The sequence below is a fragment of the Ictidomys tridecemlineatus genome, chromosome 8 (genome assembly GCF_052094955.1).
Source record: "Ictidomys tridecemlineatus isolate mIctTri1 chromosome 8, mIctTri1.hap1, whole genome shotgun sequence".
Lineage (NCBI taxonomy): Eukaryota > Metazoa > Chordata > Mammalia > Rodentia > Sciuridae > Ictidomys > Ictidomys tridecemlineatus.
This window is the reverse complement of record NC_135484.1, coordinates 19,957,035-19,981,070: the sequence shown is the minus strand read 5'-3', so window position 1 is coordinate 19,981,070 and position 24,036 is coordinate 19,957,035. Positions and strand designations below refer to the sequence as shown.

The 24,036-nt window shown below is 36.4% G+C and overlaps 1 protein-coding gene across 3 annotated transcripts; it reads right to left on the bottom strand.

Moving 5' to 3' along the window:
- Window positions 1-2,673: 2,673 nt before the first annotated feature.
- Window positions 2,674-22,319, bottom strand: Fbxo30 (F-box protein 30). 3 transcript variants are annotated; one of them, XM_078018955.1, is made up of 3 exons: window positions 22,119-22,319; window positions 12,884-14,939; window positions 2,674-9,561 (listed from the first exon to the last, which is right to left on the bottom strand). In XM_078018955.1, the coding sequence occupies exons 2-3, from the start codon at window positions 14,921-14,923 to the stop codon at window positions 9,358-9,360; spliced, it is 2,244 nt and encodes a 747-aa protein (XP_077875081.1). In that variant the 5' UTR covers window positions 14,924-14,939; window positions 22,119-22,319; the 3' UTR covers window positions 2,674-9,357. The 3 variants fall into 3 exon arrangements, with proteins under 3 accessions (XP_077875081.1, XP_077875082.1, XP_005334899.2); XM_078018956.1 differs by having other exon boundaries at window positions 22,246-22,319; XM_005334842.4 differs by lacking the exon at window positions 22,119-22,319 and adding an exon at window positions 21,692-21,982.
- Between the last annotated feature and the right edge of the window lie 1,717 nt (window positions 22,320-24,036).

The following is a 24,036-nucleotide window of genomic DNA, read 5'->3' as shown; positions in this document are numbered from 1 at the left end:
CCTATTCTCTTAGACTCTGAACCTTGCTGTACCATGTAAATAAAACTACTGTAGTGTATATATCTTCTTGTCTACTTCATGTTTATCCTGATAGCTTTATTCTAAAGCTCATTTAATTATACTTATCATTGTTCAACTTGGAGCATACATATCCCTTAATTGGCATATATACTCTTAATCATATGACAAGCCCAATTGTTTGCAATTTTTTAAACATTGTTTTGAATCAATAGTTGTAAAGTTGTCTATTTAGAACCCAACAGAAAAATAATTGGTTTAGAATAACTTGAAAAGACCTCGTTCCCAAAGTCATAAAAATAGTAAACAAATTTCTTGGTTCTTGAGCTTTCTGATTGGATTGAGCTATACTCTTGACTTTCCCATTCTCCAGCCTGCAAATGCCTATCATGGGCCTGCCCAGCTTCTCTAGGCAAGGGAGCCAATTCTCCTAATAAATTCCCTCACATGTACCTGTCTATCTGTATTCTATTGGTTCTGTCTCTTCTAAGAACCCTAACTAAAATACTTACCAGATCGGAGGGAAAAAGAAGAAAAAGCAAAAGATAATTCAATTTTTATTTTGAATATTCAGGATTTTTTGTTTAAAAACATCTAAGGAAATGCTGGGTGCGGTGGTTCATGCCTGTAATCCCAGTGACTCAGGAGGCTGAGAGTTCAAAGCCAGCCTGAAGAATGGCGAGGCACTAAGCAACTCAGTGAGAACTTGTCTTTAAATAAAATGCAAAATAGGGCAGGAGATGTGACTCAGTGTGGGTGCCGCTGAGTTCAATCTCCAGTATCCCCCACCCCCCAAAAAAAAATCAAGGGTAAAGGAACTATTGTATTTAGAAATATCCTTAGCATTTGTAATAGTGGACATGATTCTCCCCATTTCTGTATTATACTCATCTGTAATATAATTTTCCTGTTCCCATCAAGGTGAGTCTGTTTCTCCACCCCAAGAGGTGAGGCTTGACCATCTGATTGCCCTGGAAAATGGACATGACAAGAAGTATCATGAAAGGTTTGCTCATTGGGGCTTATTCTCTTGCTGTTTTTTCTACTGTCATGTAAATAAGCCTAGACTAGCCTGATGGATGATGAGAGACATGTAGCCTAATCGTCCCCATGACCCTAGCCAACAGTCTGCCAACTGCCAGACATGTGAGTAAGGTGATCTGAGATCATCTAATCTTCAGCCAACTGATCAGCTGACCATGGACATGTGAGCCAACCAGGCATAGCCAACTCAGGCCAAGCCAGAGCAGCCTAGCCAAGTCATCATGAGCTGATTACATTGTTGTTTAAGCCCACAGTTTGGGGGTGGTCTGCTATGAAGGAAAAATTGCCTGAAATAGCACTAAGTTACATAATCGTTTTTCATTATTAAGTCAACAAACATCTACGAATGCCTTCTGTGTGTAAGGCTGTCAGCTAGGCACAGAGACCCTAAGCTAAATAAGACATGGTTTCTACCCAGAGGAGCCTACGTTGACAACATTGTTATGGACACCAGCAAATAGATGGCAGTGCAGAATGATCAATATTGAAAAGAAAGTTTCACAATAAAGCAACATATGAGAACATAGAGGAAGGGTGATTTAATGACTTGGGATGGTCTAGGAAAAAAGCAAGTGAGGTCAGAATTGGATCCTCACCAATGAACCAGTCAAGTTGGGGAGAACATTTTATGAAGAGGAAATAGCATATGTGAAGACTCACAGAAAATGCAGGATATAAAGTGGGAACTGGTGACATATACAATGCAGCAGAATTATAGCATGAAGGATATGGGATAAGACGGATGATTTAGGAAATCTGAGTCAAAACCTATTTGGCAATAAATCCTAACTATTATGGAAGAAAATAAGAAATCATTAAAGTAAAAAAGCACAATAAACTTTTTAAAGCATAGTTTACCTTCCTTCCATTATTTTTGACTTTGGACCCTGTCACAATGTTCAAGTAAAGCTATTGTAATGCAAGTCTCTTCTTATCTGATTATCCTGACAGTTTACTTCACAGTACCAAACTTGCTCTGTTAAGCTCATTTAATTATACTCAGTGTTGTTCAACTCAGAGCATACACCCCTTAATTGCATGTGTACCCCCAATTATATGACAGGCAGTTATTTGCCAAGCAATTTAAGTTTTTTAAAAACATTGATTTGAATCAACAATTTTGCAAAGTTGGCTACCTAGAACACTGTGGAAAATAATTGGTTTAAAGTGATTTGAAAATACCTGCTTCCCCAAGTCATTAAAATAATAGATGCATTCTTTGAGGTAATTTATGATCATGTTTACGTAACTATGAAGAATGCCTCTTAAAATACTTCAAGAATTATGTGAAGAAATATTTAAAGTGAATCTCTGCTTAAAGCCATCCCTCCTCTGGTACTTGTCCACTTGTCCATATGTCTGGTATAGTTATTAGATGATGATAGAAAAACACATAATAAATTATTGTGAAAGTTCAGAAATGAAACCACCTTCCAGAGTCAAGCCTACACAGTAAGTGCTTAATCAATGGTTGATGAATGAACAAACCGATTGACAAATTCAGCTTCAATTTCACTAAATATAAAATGAGAAACTAAATGATCACTGAGGTTCCAATCAATCCCAAAATTCAAGTAGCATTTTTCCCACACACAAAAAATACAAAACATATGCATCAGTTCAATTTATTTAGTCTTGCCTAATACATGATTGCATTTGCTCTTTAAAAGGAACACAAAGTATAAAACTACAAAAATAATCCTGAAAGTTATACAGTTTTTTTCAAATTATGATTTTAAAAACAGCTCTTTTAAAAGTGATTGCTATGTGCCACAAAGAGTCATAATAAAATGCAAAAGATGAAAAAACAATCTTTAACATAGAAGCCAATTAGCCACAGCTGTATTAAATATAAGGAAATTGAGCAGAATTACAGCTTTATTTCTGCTGCTGTCATCCATACTTCTGTGATGAAATTAAGGAATTTTATTGAGACTTTTAATTGAATAAGTTTGTCACATTACCAATATTATAAATCAATTCTAAACCATATCTTGAGCATTTCACAAACCTTAGGAACATGATACTTTGGGGATTTGATAATGACTATAAATATCACATCCTTTTTTCAAAAACAATAAGGCAAAATAAAATAAATAAAATGTACCATTTTAAAAGTGTACAATTTGGTGGCTTTTAGTACATTAGCAATATTATTCAATAATCACCACCACCTTGTTCTAGAATATTTTCATCACTCCAAAAGAAACTCCATGTTCATAGTCACTCTCCTCCTTGGCCACCACTAATCTAATCTGTTCTACAGGCTAGCCTCCTCTTGGTACTTCATTTAACTGGACTAGATAATGTGTGGCCTTTTGTGTCTAGCTTCATTCACTTAGCACTCCCTTCCCATGAGTACCATACCCTTTTGCATTGAGGATAAAGACAATTATTAATGTAAATCAAACTATTAATATAAAGCATGAGAAAAAATCCACTGGAAACTAAACAACATGAGGTAAATGAATGAGACAGTTCAGTTTTATTTTCACTATGGACTGGTGCTTAAACAATGATCAAGTGAACAGTACAATTTTACATTTAAATACAAAATAAAAATCTTCAGAATTCATGTCCACTGAATTATGAATCACTCAATGCAATTTCATGTTATGGCTGTTTTCATAAAGCTATTGGAATATTGTAAGGAGTCAGTACCTTTCTCTACTTATATCAAATCCCTTATTTTATTAGGAATACAGGTAGTAATTTTTAAATCACCAATTGAATTGATGTAAAAAGATGGTACTATTATTTCATTTTCTCTGGAGTGATTTAATAAATAATATGGTTAAGCCACACTTAAGTTATAAAATTAAATAAGCATTAATTATTATTAATATAAAAAAGATTTCAACAGAAAAAAATGTTCTACGACAGCAGAGGGCAGGCTCTCCTTTTAAACTTCAATCTTTTGAGCAATAACAAATTTATTGCTACGTTCTCATATCAGTAGGCCTTAGAATTACTATTTTAAAATGTAAAATTAATGTCACCTTTTGACTAGGAGTGCAAAACACTCTCTGACTCGAGTCAATTTCTGTGCCAAAAGTTGAAAACATTTATCAACTTTGCCTGTTTAAAACATTGAGGGGGGAAAAATTAAATTCTAACTATGTATATCAGAAAAAAATAAAAATTAAACCTGATGAATGTGTTGGGAAAGGACGTGACCTGATGATTTTGGTTCCAAGATTTCAACAAAAATGAAGTTTTATTACTTTTAAACACATAAACTATCACTACCACTAGAACTAACCATGCATTGAAGAATCATTTCCTTTCATATCTGCATGCAAATGAATTAATAAAGTGATTTTGGAGATACTTAAAATTATATTGGTGTTGGGGGGGTAGTGAACATCACATTTCCCTTGTCAGTTTGCTTCAGGAATGCTTTTCTTCGTAGTAAATAATAGAGCTTGTCAAAAAGATTGAAAAATTATTTTAAAAGATTTGCATCAATTAATTTTACAGAGCAAGTTCATGAACCTATCTTGTAATCCATTTCTTTATAGTATTTTAACTTTAAAAAGTTACTATCCACATAATACATTGAAATATCAAACATTCTGAACATAAAATGTCCATTTTGAAATGTTCCAAGGTACAAAACACCTCAAGATGTTATCCCCCTTACCAAGACATATATTGATCAATTTTAATGATTGTCAAATAAGTATATATTATAATGAATTTTTAGAATTTCTTCAGTCACTGATGCAATAACATTTTTGTACAACTTCAGCAAACTGCCTAATTTTGCAAAGGATTTTCAAAGCAACATATCCCACCTCACTCATTTCTACTTTTATTTTGCTATTACACCAAATTTCTTTCCAAACCACAGAAGGAACCAAATATTCTAGGTATTTATTCTATTGATAATTACCCAAGTAATTTCCTTTTGTCTAAATATCCCTTCTCTTTCTACATTTAAGTGGGAAAGTGACCTGTTTCAGGGCACATATCATTCAGAGATGAGATATACTCATCAGTACAGAAACATTCAGTAAATCAATATTCTCACCCATAAAATGCGAGGTTGATCTTTTGAACTTGATCCTTTAACTAAAAGGAAATAATTAGGTAAAAGGTGACTTCAAAAAGAAAGAGAAACCATTCTTCCTTTTCTTCCTTTTTACTAAGGACTTCACTAGAATTGGCCTAACTCAAACCTTCTGGAAATGCTTCAGATAAATACTAACAAATCTACCAGTAAATTGAACACATTGGAATAGATGTGTGGTTTACTTTAAAGGCATAACTAATATACTCAGGCTTCCTAGGCCTTATGAAATGTTAAATAACACTACTCACAGCAGCAATGAGATAACCAGTCAGGCACATATCAGTAAAGATCTTTCCATCAAAAACATTTGTCCAGAGAACAGGGGCAAATTACTCCCCTTCTATTGCACTTCTAAACAACCAACTCTATAGGTTCCAGTCATATCACCTCCTTATATGATAAGTCATGGAGGAAACACATTTTCAATGTTTGTGTCACTTTTCTTTAGGAAATTTTTTTTTGTTTGTTTGTTTTTTTAATATTTATTTTTTAGTTCTCGGCGGACACAACATCTTTGTTTGTATGTGGTGCTGAGGATCGAACCCGGGCCGCACGCATGCCAGGAGAGCGCGCTACCGCTTGAGCCACATCCCCAGCCCCTTTAGGAAATTTTTAAAAATTAGTAAGGAATAGGGTTGTGGCTCAGTGGTAAAGCACTTGCCTAGCATGTGTGAGGCACTGGGTTTGATTCTGAGCACCACATAAAAATAAGTAAATAAAAATAAAGGTCCAGCGGGGCATGGTGGCACAGGCCTGTAATCCCAGAGGCAGAGGCAGGAGGATCCTGAGTTCAAAGCCAGCCTCAGCAATGACAAGGCCATAAGCAACTCAGTGAGACCCTGTCTCTAAATAGAATACAAAATAGGGCTGGGGATGTGGTCAGTGGTTGAGTGCCTGAGTTCAATCCCCTTTTCAAAAAAAAGGTCCATTGACAACCAAAATATATATTAAAAATAATTAATAACCATGTCTTTTCAGTTAGGGATGCAAAACATGGAGAAATCTGTTTGCATTTTTCACCTACAAGTATTCAAATCCCCACAAGTAAAATCTGTTATCAATATACTAATACAAACTACTATATCTTCAAGAGGTATGAGAAACTCTAGTATCTTAAACATTACTAAGACCCCAATATCCAAAGTTAAAGGACAGATGATAGGAATAGCCTTAATGGAATATGCGCAGACAAAGACCAAAAATAATTCTATACTACTGATAAACCAGAAAGTCGATCTTTAATCTTATTGATAGGGTTGAAAGGATCCCTACAAATATTTTAGTAGGATTTAATTTGGAATTTATCTACTTCTACTCTCTTTGCTCATCCTACAATTCTAGTACGTTCACATCACTCTGCAACCACTAAACAAGTGTGACTATGCTAAATGTTAGTATTAATGAACTAAAATGTACTCTATTCTTGCCTTTGAACAGAAGAAACACCATAAAATACTAGTGAAGTTTAAAATACTAGTAACAAGTTTTTATGCCCAATGTATTTTCTCATATGGCTCTAAGACTGAGACAACATATATAATTTAACTATTAACACAATCATTACTCTTAATTTTGGATTATACATTCGTACATACACATATATATCCATTCTAATAAAACATCAGAGGGTAGAGATAGTATGTCTTCCTCTAAGATCTTATAGTTTTTTGTGCATCAGAATCACCTGGAGACCTCGTTAAAACAGACCATTTGTTCTTACCCCAAGTGACGTGTGAGGGGGAAAGGAACAGAGAGAAAAAAAAGAGAATGAAAAGAGAGAAAAGAAAGAGCAAGCAAGCTATTAAGCAGTACTGGGAAAGGATAAAGAGAATAAAAGTGAATTTAGATATTTTCCTCCATTTTGATGCTTGCCCTTTATCTTTCTGGGTAGCAAAGACTTAAGCAATCAACAAAGACTTTGCAAATAAAAATCTACTAGGTCAACATACAAACCTCTTTGTGCTTAAGAGGACAAATAGGAAGTTCTGGTTTCAAGTTTTAAAAAAATAATCATGCCACAATCTCTTAGCAGCCTTTTAATATCTCTAGATGGGCCTACTTTCAAGACACTCAAGGGGCAAAGAAAATTATAACTAATAAGTTCTATATATTACAGAAAAATTTAGAGTTCACCAGTAAAACCTGAGCTAGCAATGATAATCAACCAGCAACTCCTGTAACACGCAGAAGAATCAACATTCCAGAAACAGACTGTGTTTTGAATTCATCGAACAAGTATTAAAATTTTATTTAAATGATAGTTTTTCTTTTTAAGTTAATGAGACATATAAGGGGAAAATATTAATTTTATTAGAACTTAAACAAATGTTGCACAGAGAAAACATTTTAACAAAATGATATGGTGGCATAACAAAAAAGAGAACAGGGAAAGATGTGTAAAAGAAATATAAGGTGGAAAAATGTTAAATATTTCATGATTCAGTGTGGAAATAACAAATCTAAACCTAAAAACAATGGATTTTTAAAAGCACAACCATAAAACAAAAAGTTAATGCCTGTGCTAAGGCTAACCACAAACACATTCTTCAGTAAAAGCTTAACAAAAGGCAGAGTAATACCTTATAGTATTTGATATCTCATTTCTGACTTTTCCACAGAAATAGAGACTTCTTATGCAATTCAATCTCAGAATTAAAACGATAGTTAAGCACTGAGAAGTATTCTACTAATTAAAATGAGAGCTGAGGCAAAACAACTGATGAGTCTTTAATCCTATATTTTTGAACTATAATAAGAACTTGATCCAACCAAAACAAATCTTCAGCAATTCAAAATTCTCTACTGCCCAAGTAACACCTCTGCCCATCCTGATTGCCATATATGGGAATCATGGACCAGTGACCATAAAACACTCTCAGGGACAAATATAGGAAGTAAAAATATAATTCAGTGTTGACATTTATAACCAGGAAGCTCATCACCACTTTAGCTTACCACATGCCAGAATTTACCTAAGACAAATTATTTAAGTATATGTCTCCATCTTTGCAATGTTTCCTAAATACTGATACAGCAAACTTATTCATTTTTAAAGTGACCACATCAAGTTAACAGTATAAAACTATAATAAAATACTTCAAGAATAGGCTTTTGAATATTTCTCTGTCCTCCCTGGATCTTTTCATGAAGATACAACTCTTACTTTCTGGTAAAGAAGTGTATAGGAAATTAACTTGGAAATGTTTCAGAGAGATTGTCAAACTATGCAGGTCTCTGCTGGGTATCTTACAAAGACAACATTAAATTCACATTTTTAAATGTCTTAAAACAATATAGCTGTATTTTTATAAACTACAAAAGGCAAAATCTTAAAATGCATATGAAAAAGTTAAGCCCTTTGCATTCTGAATATTTGAAATGTATTTGCAAAATATGCCAAATTCAAACTTAACATGAGGTATATTTTTGTTCAAACATTAAATATTTAGCAAATACACAATAACATAAATGGTTTCCAATTAAATTCACTGGCTTGTTTTTTGTTTGCATGTTTTTGCTTTAACCTGCCATAAAACACATGGCCACAAATCTCTGGATGTGGCATTTAATAAAAGGGAAAGCTGCTTGTGGTCACTCTGTATAAGTTTTAAGAACATAAGATGAAAACATCTTTGTGAATTATCTTTAAAACATTATAAATAGCATTACCAAACACTAGTTGTAATTTTAAATATTATGTAAGTATACTGGAGATCATCTGTGCATCAATAATTGTCAGAGGGGAACGACTAGATAATAAAAAACTTTATAAGGATCTTAGGGCAGTGCTTAAGCAATTGAAAGTGTTCATCTGAAAAACCTATGCAGAAAAATTTGAATCAAAGTTTTGCTTTTTTGATTGTGTGGGCTTAACCCATAGAAAACATGAGGAATAAATTGGTCAGGATCTTGTTAGTTTTAAGAAGCAAAACATTTAAGAACCAAAATATGCACACCATCAAAAATACTAATTCTGAAAATTATGTAACTAACATTAAATCACCCTGTCCAGCAAGTTCCAAAAATGCCACACATTTCAAACATTAAGGCAATTATTTTTCCAACTAAACAGTACTTTATAAAAATATATATCACTTCAAAACATATATATACATAATGACATTACATTTATCTAGCTGTACTCTTTAATACATTAATAAAGTATCACATATTACAAAGAAATTATACTAGGTGCTTGCATGTACGCAAGTAGTTAGTTTTTAAAGTACAGGTTTTAAAACTGAGCGTAGTGAACGTCCTTCTTTAGTGAGTTCTCGAGTCACACACATACATGGCAATGGGATTGCTTCCTCCCGTTTCTCTATGATATTGTAACTGCATTTCTTCAAGTGGTCAGCCATGCTTAAGATGTCAGCAAATTTCCATTCATTAACTGAACAAAATGCAGTACTGAATCGCCATACCTAGAAGAGAACTCTACTTTAGATTTAAACAAGTCAATTTATAGAAAATCAAAATGTATTTCTTGCTCTAACTGCACATATATCTTGTTAGAGAAACATCCAATATAAAGTTTCAAATAGTTACAAATTTTAAAAGTAAATCCATTTTCAAGTAAATTTGTCAAATTTATAAAGACAACTCACTTCTATGAGATAATGACTTCAATACATTTAATAAACAACCCTTCCCCCCAAAAAAAGGACAAAACCCAACATTAAAAATTACTTCCAACCTGGCTTACTGGACAATTTTTAAAAAATCATAACTTCATAAATTCAAGGCCACTTCCCAGAATAATATCTACTATGCATTATTCTTTTCCATCTATTCAATTGCCTACACAGAACTACACATGGTCTGGATATATTGAACAGTGTTTCATTTCTTCTCAGGTTCTTCTCCCATTCCTATTACACCACAAAGTGTACTAAAAATCACTTATCTTTTCACTACTCACGAATACTGAAGGTACTTAGTAATACTCAGAAACACATTTGTTGAAATGCTTCTAAAAATTTACATATAGTTCCTATAAAAGGGCTCCTATTTTCATTAAAAATGTGTCTTTAACTAAAAATGTGTCTTTGTTAAAAATACGTTTTAGGGGGCTGGGGATATGGCTCAAGCAGTAGTGTGCTCGCCTGGCATGCGTGAGGCCTGGGTTCGATCCTCAGCACCACAGACAAACAAAGATGTTGTGTCCACCGAAAACTAAAAAATAAATATTAAAATTCTCTCCCTCTCTCCCTCCCTCCCTCCCCTCTCTCTCTCTCTCTCTAAAAAAAAAAATGTTTTAGGGCAAAATGCTAACCTACCATCTGTGTACATATGTCTATTGGTAAAAATATGGGCACTCCCTGTTTTTTCCCTAGTCAGCAGCCCAGGCCCAGAAGCACTAACATCTTATTAGTGCAGCAATGACCACTGTGACCCCATCTCATCATTACAATTGAAAACAAAGCCACCCAAACAAAAGTAATAAGCATGAGAGCAGAATAAGGGAGACACATAATCATGAATCAGACAGGCAGGTCTAGGTATCCTAGCTGAGTTTATCAACAGGCCAATGTTTAGTTAGAGAACACAGAATGTAATTGTCCCTTGGTATCTGTGGGGGATTGGTTCTAGGACCCTTCCTTGCAAGAACCCAAAATCTGTGATGCTCACGTCCCTTCTATAAAATGGTATAGCAATGACTGTTGTGGTCCCCTTATATAAAGAATATTAAAAATAAAGCTACTGACTTGCACAAAATATGTATTGATTCCTCATCTGCTAAGTAGGGATAGTGGATTAAATAAGTTAATGAAAGTAATGATGTATACTATATACCATATTATACGTGGAGATGTGGATATTAGAGATAGTATATTCAAAGACCTTAGCAAGAAAGAAAACACACCAGGAAACAATAAGCATGTCAATCTTGACTGGAGTGCAAAGTGACAAGAAGAAACTGAAGAGGTAAGGATGAAATTATGAAGTGTTTAATGTTTTATTAAGGACTTGGCCTCTATCCCAGGGGAAATGGACAAATATTAAAGAGTTTTAAGCATTACAATAACAGTATAAAAACTGTATTACGAAAGTATGAATATTCTAACTCTTGTATAGATAATATGTTGGAGTGGGGCCCAACTGGAGGAGGAAGCCCCGCAGGAGGAAGCTGTGGTATTAATTCAGGAGAGAAACAAAGCTTAGATTGAACTAGGAAAATGGCAGTGAAAGAAAAGAAAACATAGGACTTCAAAATTACCTAGATATGGCAAAAAAGGGGGAAAATATCAGTCAAGCCTATCTCCCAGATCCCTGGTTTAGGCAAGTTGGTATACTATGATGCCACTCTCTGAGATTAAGAAGAGTAGGGGAACAGAGTGAATTAGACATGTTGAGTCTGCATAAACTGTGGGGTAATCAAGGAGAGATATCCAGCAGAAGCTGTGTGCAGTGGGGTCTGGAGCTCAGTAGAGAAAAAGGTCAGTTTATAGACATGTGAGTAATCTGTGTAAATGATGGCAATTTAGAAGACTAGATGCGATCTCGATAGGAGTTATAAAATCTCCAGAAGACATTCTATCCTTTTTGTTAACACCACTGAAGGATAAAAAAAAAGCCAGACATAGAGTTCCATCCCAAAGGGGAGAGAGAAATCATCCAGAAAACAAAAACACACAGAAACACTGAGCTAATGAAATTTTCTGCCACCGTAATTACCTTTTGGCAAAAATCATAAAACAATTTGTGTGTTCATTTATTGGTCAAAAATCCTCAAGAGAACAGAGAAGTAGCTGATGGAGAATTCAGCAAAGTTGGAGCAACAAGTAAAAGACAAAAGCTAAGGGTGCTAAAAATAAAGTAATCAGAAATTTGAATACTATACAACCAAATGTTTCGTTTATCAAAACTGTTTCCACTTCATAAAATGAAGTTTCATATTATAAGTGTTCTAAAATGAAAACCACCTTTAATCACAGATATCTGTAATACCTTTCCTCTCCCATGGGATAGTGCCTCAAATACAAGGTAGACAAAAGTTGAGTACTATAAGAGAGAAATGGTGGAGCCCAGACTTGTTTTAGATATGTCTAAATCTCTAGCTCCAGTTCTCAATGTGTTACTCTTTTGTACTGTACTAAATTCAGTCTCCACCCACAATATCAAATTCTATTGCTCTATCTTTATCTTATCTCACTTCAGCCTAAGACACTTTCTCATCCATCCACTCATATCCCCTGGCCCCTTAACACTCCCCTGGACACTTACTAGAATGAATATAGCAATAGCTGTGCCTTTTTCTCATCTCTCTCCATTTGGATTCCATGTGAAACAACCAAGTCCCAATAAAGAAACTGCTAAGAATGGAAAGAAACTGACCAACTGACAAAGTAAGAAAAACCCTTCTCCTAGCTTCTTCCATTGTCTAATGGTGACAGTGTTTCAGATGGAGCCCAAATTTAAAAAGAGGGTAAATGAAGGAAGTTATTACAGAAGAATTGAGGGGATAGAGAAGAGCTCATCTGAAGAAACAGAAGTGGCCTTTACCATATTAGATTAGAATTTATATTTAGGAAACAAATTTCTGCAATAAATTTGTGATTAACACAATTCTAACTATTCTAGTTCTTCATTAATTATCACTTTAAAAATGTGTCATTATATTAACTTAGTAAATTTTAAGGATGATCAATTTTTCAACAAGCTATTAACTATAGCAATTCAGCAGCATTAAAGTGCCTACTTCATGTCCAATAAAGAGATTGACACAATTAAGATTAAACTAACCTTTTCCTTTATCTGCCATGATGAATTTCCTTCTGGATACTTCTTTTTCCCCCACTGCAGTATGACCATTCCACGAGACTGAAGCAGACTGCCACACACATCCCTCATTAACCTGGACACACATGAGAGCTGGCATAAACTGAAGCCATCGAGAAAGCCTGCAATATGTTGTAGGACCTCAAAGGGAAGACTACTTAGATGGTCATTATGTAATCCCAACACACAGTTTCTAGAAGGTTCTACTAATACTGTAGATACACATGGCTGAACTCCAAATGACCTCAAATGACGGTCATGTATAATCTTTGCTCCTTGTGTTGATGGACAAAATCTACGCTGAGAATAAGTACAACCATAATAGGCTAAAGGGCACCGCTGTTCCATCCAACCATTGAGTCCAGCATGAATGTCACCATGTACATTCTTAAAATGTGAAGAAAATTCTTTTCTTCTAAATAACTGTCCACACACAAAGGTAAACATTGAACGCTGCTTAGGTTGATACCTAGCAACACATTCCAATACTAAATCCAACCCAAGTGTCTGAAAAGGACTTGGATTTGAAAGCTGGGGATTGGCATGATCACAAGCTGAAGCTGAAGCTATTTCCCCAACCATTGTATTTGTAGCTAATATTGCAGATGGAAGCGAAAAAGTCTGCGTCCCAAAGTCAATATGATATACATCAACCATGCGACTATCAGATATACCCCTCCCACCTGGAGAATCTCCTAGACAGAACAGTAATGCTGCTGTAATCAGATCTATTCCTTGGAGGCCCATAGGATCTTCAGCAACTTCCAAATCTGATGTATCTACTGCTTTATCTTCTTTTGGTTTAGACCAACATGAATTAGAAAGAAATTTGAATGAAGGAGCATGACTGAAAGATAAGACATCCACATTCCTCAAGTCCCCTAAGTCTACTTTTCTCCAATACAGTCCTCCTTCATCTTCATCATCTGGCATGAGGATATGCTGAACGGTGCCATTAGGTAAAGCGCTGGAGGGTATTACTTCCCTAAGTTGTGCTGCTACTGAAAGTGAACTGGAAGATTCTGCAGTACCATCTGATGCCACACATTCTCCATTTGTTAAGCTACTTTGTTTTGAATCAACTTGAAAATTCTGATCCTGGTCTTTGACCTGTGTACATACATTTTCCAAAGGAAAGCCATTACAAAGAACAGAAGTGCCATAAGAAACTGCATTCAAGTCACACAATAAATCACTTGAACCATTTTGCTCAGACTGGGCATTCTGACTTATGCCAGTATGGTCGATTCCACCTACTGCCCCTATCTCATCCTCGTAAGGACGATCCTGGTCTTTCAAGTTTCTATCCTGCAAACTTTCTCTGTCATTTTGTTCTTCATTCATTTCATCTGGGGTAGTATGAAGACTTGTATTTAACATGCCAATGTCTCTTGTGGCAGTATTCAAGATATCTAAAGCAGCAGCCAAACTTCTGGTTGTTTCTACAGTAGCTTGATAAAGTGCACCATAAGATTCTTCATCAACAGATACCAAACCATTAGCATGTGGTATTTCAGAGACACTGGATTTAACTGAGATTTGTTCTCTAGGTTCAGATACTTTATCAGTAGCTTTTGACATCATGGTGGCTACTTTGAGAGATTCTAAGAGCATCCTTTGGTCTTGAAGAGCCAAGGCCATATCTAATTGAGCCACTTCATCAACATCTCTGCTTAGATTTTCATATGATTTCCGGTCCGCATAACTAACTGGCCATCGGTTCCATTCCATAGTACAGCATACGACACTTGCAGGACACATTTCAAGATGTTCAGCGACTTTATTTCGGGTCATGGTAAAAGGACATCCAAAGTCACTATTTAAGCAAGGCACTCGTTCAAATGGACACAGAAGTCGGTGTTCATTAGCTTTACAAGAATGGAAAACTGCTCCACAAACCAAAGGACAACCAATCAAATCACAGGAAATCCCAGGCTCTGGTCTGGTCATACACCGTCTACTGACACAATTCACACAGTGTGAATGCTGCAGCTCCTCCTCCATAATGGTCAGTCCAGCTCTAGTGTTAAAACAAAAGAGAAAAGAAAGAAGTTAGACAAAAAATGGTTGATTTTCAAACTGCTCAATAATATAAATTAAATCACTGATTCATCGTATCTTAGATACATCTAAACATATTTAACTAATTTTATATTTAATCAATATATCTTGAAACAACTTAAGAACTTCAAGTAACATTTGAGTATTTTAAAATGTCATAAAGAAAGTACTGACATGTGGGAAGTATACAGCATGTAAAAATATACATAAAAAGCATATTATGTCTTTCAAAATAATACTTAAATTATAGTACTGTGAGGTATATAAATTAATACCAATAACAAGTTAATGGGTATTTCAACTTTCAGATTTTAGAGGCTGCTTTAGTTTTTGCTTTCCTTCCTTTTCTTTTTTATAATTTTCCCAGTGTTGGGGACTAAACCCAGGGCCTCATACACACTAGGCACACACTCTACCAAGGAGCTAAACCCCCAGCCCAGCTTTTACCTTTTTAAAGTGATTGTGATATGCCTGATATTGCAGAGACATATTCATATTCCATACTCATTTCAATTTCATTACTATTACCAGTCAAAACTTTACTAGAAGTTTTCTTTTTATTCTTCTAAATATATGAATTAACGTACAATTAAATCTATTAATCTCTCCTTCTACATATGCCTAATAAATTCTCTAACAAATTAACAGGGTAAGGCTTAATTAAAATACACAGAGAATTTATCAAGAAAATAAAAGTTCTAGCTCAAGCTCTGTATCTGTGAGTAAAACACTTCTAAGGACCTCAGTTTCCATTCATTCATTACATCTATTTATTGTTTAGCTAATCTGTACTAGGCACTGCATTGGTGTGGCAACAAAGATTTACTGAAAAATTTTTTTACTGTTTTTTTTGAGGGGTATGGGGTCTTGCTATGTTGACCAGACTAGCTCCTGAGAAGCTGAAATTACAGATGTGTGCTATCATGACCATTTTTCAATATAAAGACTAGTAAATCATAGAGCCTTTTCTCAAAGAGCAACAACAGGAGGTTGGTGACAGTAAAAATCCTATAATATTTATAAAATAATCAGTATGGATAGGGGTTAGAGAAGAATGCATAGTCTTGAAAGATGAATTGTCTTTAAGTATGGATCAGTAAACTGGTAAGGGAGGCATTCCATGCTAAAATAATAGCCTGTGCAACTGAAAAGAAGCATGAATTGACAAAATATATTAACTCTTCCTAGTATTGTTGGGTCAAGGTAAAATATAAGGTAGAGCAACGAGGCCAGGTGGGAATAAGGCAAATCATGAGAGCTATATGCTACTCTAGGGAGTTCAGATTTCTAGTACTTGTAAAATAATATCAAGACATTACAGATATTTAATGGTCTTTTTAAAGCTAGTATAGAAAGCATAAGCACATTTAATTATAAGTGAGCTTATTCAATGAATTTTCTATAATTAACATTTTTATTGGTTTTTGTTAACAAAAACAAAGTATACCATATTCCTTTTGCCACCATTCTTATTTGCTACTCAACCACATGTTCAGAAAGAAAACAAAACAAAACAAAAATCTTCTAATTTCCCTTCACTCATGAGTAAGAGTTACTGCTAGTTCTCTGGGGTTTTTTCCAATAAATTCTATCTTTGTTCCAAGTGGCTATAAAGTAATTGCTCCCCATATTGCTACATCTTTTTCTCCAGCTGAAGCTTGATTCTAATGGAGCTTTTCCTAATTAGGAATGTTCAGAGTAGATATTATGATATTCAATGATATCATGACAAAAAGGTACACATTCAACACCAACACTATGTTTTTACATTGTTTTTAAATTACATATTATGAATTAAATACTTATTTTTACTCAAAATATTTATAGGCAAGTATATAACCTATAAATTAAAAATAAGCATGCTAAAAGAATCATAATAGAATGACAAGTTAATGATAACAAATGCTTGTAATTTAAGCAGATATTCACAGAAACTTTAATAAGAGGACAATCTTACTGAGGGTCACACTTTGAAAACAGCTGTAGCTGTCTTATTTTGTAACAACTAGACCAAGTTCATCCCACATGCTGAAGGTTATAAGCTTGACTGTTACTAAGAGAGAAACCTAAAAACAAACAATTTCAACTGAAGTGACCACTGCTCTAAAGACTTGTAGGGACAGTTGATGTTACACTACACACCATCACATGAAGACACCAAGCAGAACACATCTTAATTCAATTCAAAAGTATTTAAAATAGCAACTGCTGAAATCCTGAGTTAAACAGCAACAACTTTCAAAAGGAAAGTAGAGGGTTCTCAAGCTTCAAAATAACTATCCTCTTTTACACTATTCCCCTCTGAATAAGAATATAAACAATAAAAATAATGGAAAAAGAAAGAATCCATAGGTACAAGTCCATAATGCTTATTATGTATTGAAATAGACTTAGAAGAAAAAGAGAACACTATTTATTTTACTTTATCCTTCTTTGCATATATCAAGTCTCTAAATCCTCATAATGACCCAGAGAAAACAGGTTCAGAAGTGACTTGCCCAAGGACATTGACTTGGTTAAGTGGCAGAGGCAGCAGCACTTAAATCTGTATCTGATCAATATACAAGGGCAATAAGACATGTTTCCTTATTAAAGTTTAAGAAAATAAGGCAGCTCTTCAGTAACCAGTGATTCAATTTTAAGATGTTATTTGCGGAACGGAGATTACACAACTTTTCTTGTGGTTTATTCCAACACTTAATCACCCTGTGGTCAAGAAAGTCTTTTTGGTCCTTTCTAATTATAAAAGCATATTACTTTGCTTTGAATGTATGTGTTTAAAATTATTTTTAAAATAATTTACATTGGTAAGGTTCAACATAAACATATGAAACATTATTAACTTAATAATTCTCAAAATAACTTTACAAAGGAGCAATCACATTAAATTCCATTTTACAATTAAATATATTAAGAATGAGAAAATATAACAGTCATGCTGGGGAGCATTCTGGGGAGAGAGCCCTCAGCTTGAAAATTTAAAGCTTTCCCAGATCCATCTTCTTTTTAATCAGGATTGCTGGCCATCAAATTAAAAACATCTTCATAAAATATTACACAACTACTCATAAATCCTGTGAAACAGGTTTAAAACCATCAATCCCTGATTTCTTAGTGGAACAGTGACAGAGCAGGTCCAATTAGAAAACATGTTGCTCAAATTAAAGGATTCAAGTTCAAGATGAGTTTAATTTGAAACAATGTTTTTTTGAAAAATCTCTTTCCAATCAGGATTTTTACCTGCCAAATCACATCTTTACTAATTTACACTTAAATATGAGTTACTGGAAAGTTTTACTAGACTAAAAACTACTTGTAAACAATGAAATGCAACTATTTGTAAACAATAAAATGCTTTACAATATATTTATTTATTTATTTATTTTGTCTAACAGACATTCCTTGCCAACTCATATTCTGTGGCTGACAAGCAATCCTTAAAAATAGTTTTAAGACATGGCATTTTCCCATACAATGAAATGAGAGCTGGTCATTTAAGGCATAGAGATAGTGCCCCCCAATATTTTTTCAAATTCATCCAAATGCATATGGAAATAAGTAAATGAAGAATTGTAAACCTGCATGATTTTAAATTATGCTAATGTACTCAAAACAGATGACTACCTCAGGGCTGTTCTTATTGTCTGCTCATATCCTAGACAGACACAGATACACAGGCTTCCCCTCCCCACATCATGCTAACTCAACTCTTTGGTCTCTGCTTTAATATTACCTTTCTATGTACCCCAAAGCAAGGTAGGATCCCTTACTATGTGTGTTCATTATACAGCTGCACTTTCCCTGATAATACTAATGACAACTCAAAGGAAATCATTATTCTGTTTACTATCTCTCTCCACAAGAAAACTATAAGGCCTTTGAAAGTCAGGACCATCTCTGTCTAATTCATTCTTGTTTTCTCTGCATTCAAAACTCTGCCTTGATTACAGATTCATGTAAACACGGGTATGAAAAATTATAATAAAAGAAAATAGTAAAATGGGGTTCCAAAACAAAGAAAAGGAAATATCTACCTCCCAGTTGTTCTATTATTTTAATTCCCTAATCAGCCTAGCAGGCTAGTTATTGGGACAATAAAAAGGCACCAGGTTCGAAAATAAAAATAAGTAAATGTCTGCATATGCTCAGATGCCATAGTAAGGTGCAAGGTGAGGAAAACTCAAAATAGGAAGAACATCAGCCTACTGTTTAATATTACAATTAACATGGTATTAGATAAAATAAAAATCTACTTAAACAATAACATGCTGTTCCAATGTAAGGCTGATGTGGAAACAGATGTGTTCTATTAATCAACCATTATTACAAGAAAGTTCATAATTGAAATTTCAAATTTAGCAATCAGTTCATCTTTGCATAGTCAGAGGTATTAATGTACAATAAGTACAAATACTTGCTGAATGATTTGCTTATCAGTAACACTCACAGTTTTAAAGATCATAGTAAATCTACACCTTTGCAGGACATGGTATTCACTGTTTTAAAAAGCAGGCAGGGTGGGGGTTGTAGCTCAGTGGTAGTGTTTTTGCCCTGTTTTGCAGGGTCCTAGGTTCAATTCCTAGCACTGAAATTAATTAATTAATTAATTTAAAAAGGGGGAAGTGGAGGTGGCTAACCAAGACAAGAAATATACTATAGTTCAATTCCCACCTCAAAGCACATGCTCCCATTCCAAATTGGCTTACAGGTTACAAGGTATATTCTTTTGTTAAACTTTGATCCTGGCTTTTTAAAATTTTTCTTCAAGTGTTTATCCTTCCAAATATGATATAATCAAAACATACGTCTTCCATTTCTAAATATGGTCATGGTCATGAACAGCTCATTCCAAAGTGAAAGTTCTAACTACTTACAATGTTCTCCACTAAATAAACAAATGAAATTATAATAGACTTACATCAGAAATTGAAATAATATTAGTAACTATTTAATACTCAGACGAGAGCCTAATTGAGTTGATACTTAGATAAAAATAATCCACCCAAATGCGAAAACTCAGTTTATTAAGATGAGTATCATCGTACAGGGAATGGGCTTACAAGGAATCTTAATTTTTTGACCTTGAGACAACTAATCTGCTCTGAAAATAATCTAGAACTCTGTGAAGTTTGGTTACAATTACATGTGTGTCCAACAGGATATAAACATGTAGGTCTCAGAAACAGATGCAATCCACTTTACAAAATAGCCACATTTATATAAAGTTTTATGTATAATTATTTTTATGTGGTCGTTTAAACTTAAACTTACTAAATGCAGTTTGTGAGGAAGTACTATACTCCCGCAGGTCTGGAGTTAACATTACTCAGTGTTTAAAAAAAAAAAAAAAGATTTTTTTTTTTTTGTAAAAGACTTTTTTAATTGAGGTGTGCTTGTCTGTATCTAACATCCACCTACAGCTACCTACAATACAGAAGTGAAATCTCATCTATTTTATCTCAATGAACTTGAATTAAATATTTTATATAGGCTGACTCAAGACTTTATCATCACAGTGTTGTACAACTACAATGTCATTCTACAGTAAAATGCTCAGCAAGTACTAACTCCTTTTATCAACATAAGCAGCCTGGGAAACTCATTTAAAGACTATCCAAAACGATATGGAATACCATAGAATTTATCCTATGTGAAAAATTACATCTTAGAAACATGTTTTATCAAATAGTAAACACATGCCTATTTTAGTGACCTTAAGTTACTAAAGGCAGAATCTCAAAATGTTAACAATTATTTATATAGTATTGCTTTTTAATGATATTTTATTTGGGCACAGCATTAGGGGGAAAAATAAAAAGTCCTCCAATGCTAAACCTATATAGAGAAGCAATGGCTTGAAATTAATACCCAGAACGATTAAGATACATAGGCAAACTTCAGTTTTCTTATTCACAAAATTCCACCCACTTCTACTAGAATCACACACACACACACACACACACACACACACACACACAAAAAAAAAAAAAAGGTTTATTTGACCACATTAAAGCCTCAGGTAAAAAAAAAAAAACTGGCATTTAAGAAATTAGCAAAACACCATGTTATCACCAATTAAATTTCTACAGTGAGAAACAGTGACTAAGCATAAAGAAGAGTGATGCAGCGAAAACTGTACACTGAAATTTACCCCTTAAAAAATCCTAAAGGTCTATTTTATGCTACTCTTCCTTTTGCCAAGTCGACAACTTCACTACTTTGGAAACCCTTACAGGAGGAGCAAAGGCAAAACACGTTAATATAATTTACTGGGTCTCTAAAGAGTACACATAGTTCTGAGATTTAGAAAGTTTTAAGTTTTTTATTAAAGAGTTTTAAGTTAACCTACACTGATATCAGAATGCCCATAAATAACTTCATCTTGGATCACAGTCAACAAAGTAACCATGGAATAAAAGGTCAATTCCTTCCCAAGCATCTTGACTTAACAACAGCGCTCAGAAAGAAAAACAAGAGAAAGGGAGAGAGGAATGGAGTACTGGAGCCGTGGTAAACACGGACTGCTCGGTCACGTTAAGGGACATTCACAGACTACTTAGAATCCACCACGCGTTCCGCGTCCCCCTTCCAAGCAAAGTACTTCCACGGCACAAATATCCCCGCAGGTCTGGAAAACCCACAAGTTCCCCTTTAATAAGGACCGACGCTAAGACAGATCCTCCCGCTTCCAAGAATGGAAAAGTTACCAACTTCTCTCATCCCGCGGAGACAGTTGATGATGCCTCCCAGTCTCACTTAACCCGTTGGTCCCCAAAGAACACAAGTTTCTAGGAGACAAAAGGAAAGCTGCTGGGTTTTCGAGGTCCTCGGACTTCGCTAAGTTACACTCCCCGCTCGCCCTTCCTCTGCACGCAGACACCAACAGAGGTGCCCGGGATCGGCGCCCGGGGCTCGGGTCGCCATTTGCCGACCGCCTCAACGGCCGGCCACGCAGGCGGCCCGGCGCGGACAGCGGCGGCGGCGGACGCCCTCCGGGCCGACCACCGCCGCGTTACTGCCCCGCGGCGCGCCCGCGCGTCCAACCCCGCCGCCGGCCTCGCTCGGCCCCGCCGCCGCCGCCGCCCCCGTCCCGCTCAGCGCGGGCCGCGCCGGCCACCCGCGGGCCTCCGACACTCACCGGCGCGCGCGGCCGAACCGCGGCCCAGACCCAGGCTGCCGTGGCCGCCGTGCCCGGCTGCTCCGCACTGTCCCGGCGCTGCCTGGAGCCCCACACCCCCGTCTGGCCCGCCTCCTCTGCGCCTCACCCCGCAGCCGGGCCGCCGCCTTTTCTCTTCTCCGGGCCTGTTCCAGCGGCAGCCACCCTCCTCCCGCGCCCCGCCCCGCTCCGCCCCGCCCACCAGCCCCAGCCGGGCGGAGACGCGCACGCAGGGCCCATCGGGAACGCGCACGCCGCCCTCTGACTCCGCCGCGACGACGTGGCGCAGAGTGGGAGAGTCAGCCTGGAGAATCGCTACCCTGGAGCGTCTAGCTCGGGGTTCCCGGCGCGCCTTTGTAGCTCCGGGTAGTACTACCAAGTCCTGTTCAATTTTAGAATCTTACGTTCTTGGAAGGACTCCTAGACCCCTATTTCACAGTTGAGAAAACAGGCCCACGTACAGTGACTCGTTCTCCTCGCTAGATGTAGGAATTGCAGCTCAGCTCCCCAGGAGCACAGCGCCGTACTCTTCCCATCAGCTCAGATTCGCAGGAAATGGGTCGGCACTCGCTGAATCTTTGATGATTGCCACCAGGGCCCTTCTCGCGGGCTTACCTAACGTGTTCAAGCCCTTGGGATTTAGTGTCACTATAGTGCTGTGACCCGTTTTCCCCTGTAGGGTTCTGGCTGGATTCAGGCAGCAGAGTCATTCTGGAGCCCTAATGGGGAATACACAAATGTCTGAGCCAGTGAGGGAGTGAGACTTCCCCTGACAACTAATTTAACTGGGGAGAGAGCTTGAAAATGAGATAGGAATAGGGAATAAAAGGAGAGATACAGAATCTCAAAGGAAGTGCCCGAAATGCAGGAAACCCCCACGAACCATTGAAATGTAAGAAAGTTGCAACTCCCAGGAAAGAGTCTAGTAGTCTGCAAAAGTAACTGGAAGGCAATGCACAAGCTCAACGAAAACTGGGGTTGAAATTGGGTAGCTCCATCCTGGCTCCACCTCTAGATCAGCCCCTAGCAACTAAATATTAACACCCCACACCAACCAGTAGCTGTCTCTCCCTCTGTAGCTAGCTCCTTTGAATGCATATTGCCTTGCTCTATCCTACAGGCATCTCTCTCTCTCCTGAGATTGCCCCCATTCTCCTTGACTATGTATCTCCTTTAATAAAGAAACCTTGGTCTATGCCTTTGGCTTGTGCTCAAATTATTTTCCATCAAGTGTGCCAAGAACCCCACTGATCCTGAGTCAAATTTCGTTGTCGTCGTGCCCTCCCTCCTCCACCCCCGAGTCTCTGAGAACTCCTTAAACACTTCTTTGGAGGCATCTCTTCTCTTGTGACAATACCACTTGTGAAAGATACTTTACAAATGACTGAAGATTAATGAAATACCACATGTCTGTATCAAAGAATGGAGGTCCAAACCTCCGTCTAAGACTAAGGGCCAGAAGAGACAGTGGTTCAGAGTGCTGTCTGATGGAGTCCCTCAACCAACATCCATCCTGTGGACTTCTGCCCGCTCCTACCTCAAGAGAACTACAAGAAAGAAATCATAGCTGTAACTTGGCAGTATGAGTGGGGGCAGGGAAAGGAGAACACTACTTTGTCATTTTTTTTTGGTGTGTGTGTGTGTGTGTGTGGCTACATTTTTTTACCCCGAACTGATGTTCCTTGGAAAAGACAGTTCACACATAATTTGCCATCCTGCAGAAAAATGACTGACTCTCAGACTTTTGGACTTAAAAGCTCTGAAAATTAAAACCAATAATAACAAAAAAGACACCATCAGGGATCCCGTGAAGCATAGACCCCCTTAGAACTAAGCAATGAATACGTTTCAGAAAAATAAGACAGCCAAGCTGGCTCTCAGTCACATGGGATTAACAGCC

What these genes read in the sequence shown, in the direction of transcription:
- Fbxo30 (XM_078018955.1), bottom strand. Translation starts at nt 14,923, where the DNA reads ATGGAGGAGGAGCTGCAGCATTCACACTGTGTGAATTGTGTCAGTAGA. An exon ending in CATGGCAGATAAAGGAAAAG is followed by an intron (nt 9,562 to 12,883) that starts GTTAGTTTAATC and finishes GTTCTCTTCTAG; the next exon opens with GTATGGCGATTCAGTACTGC.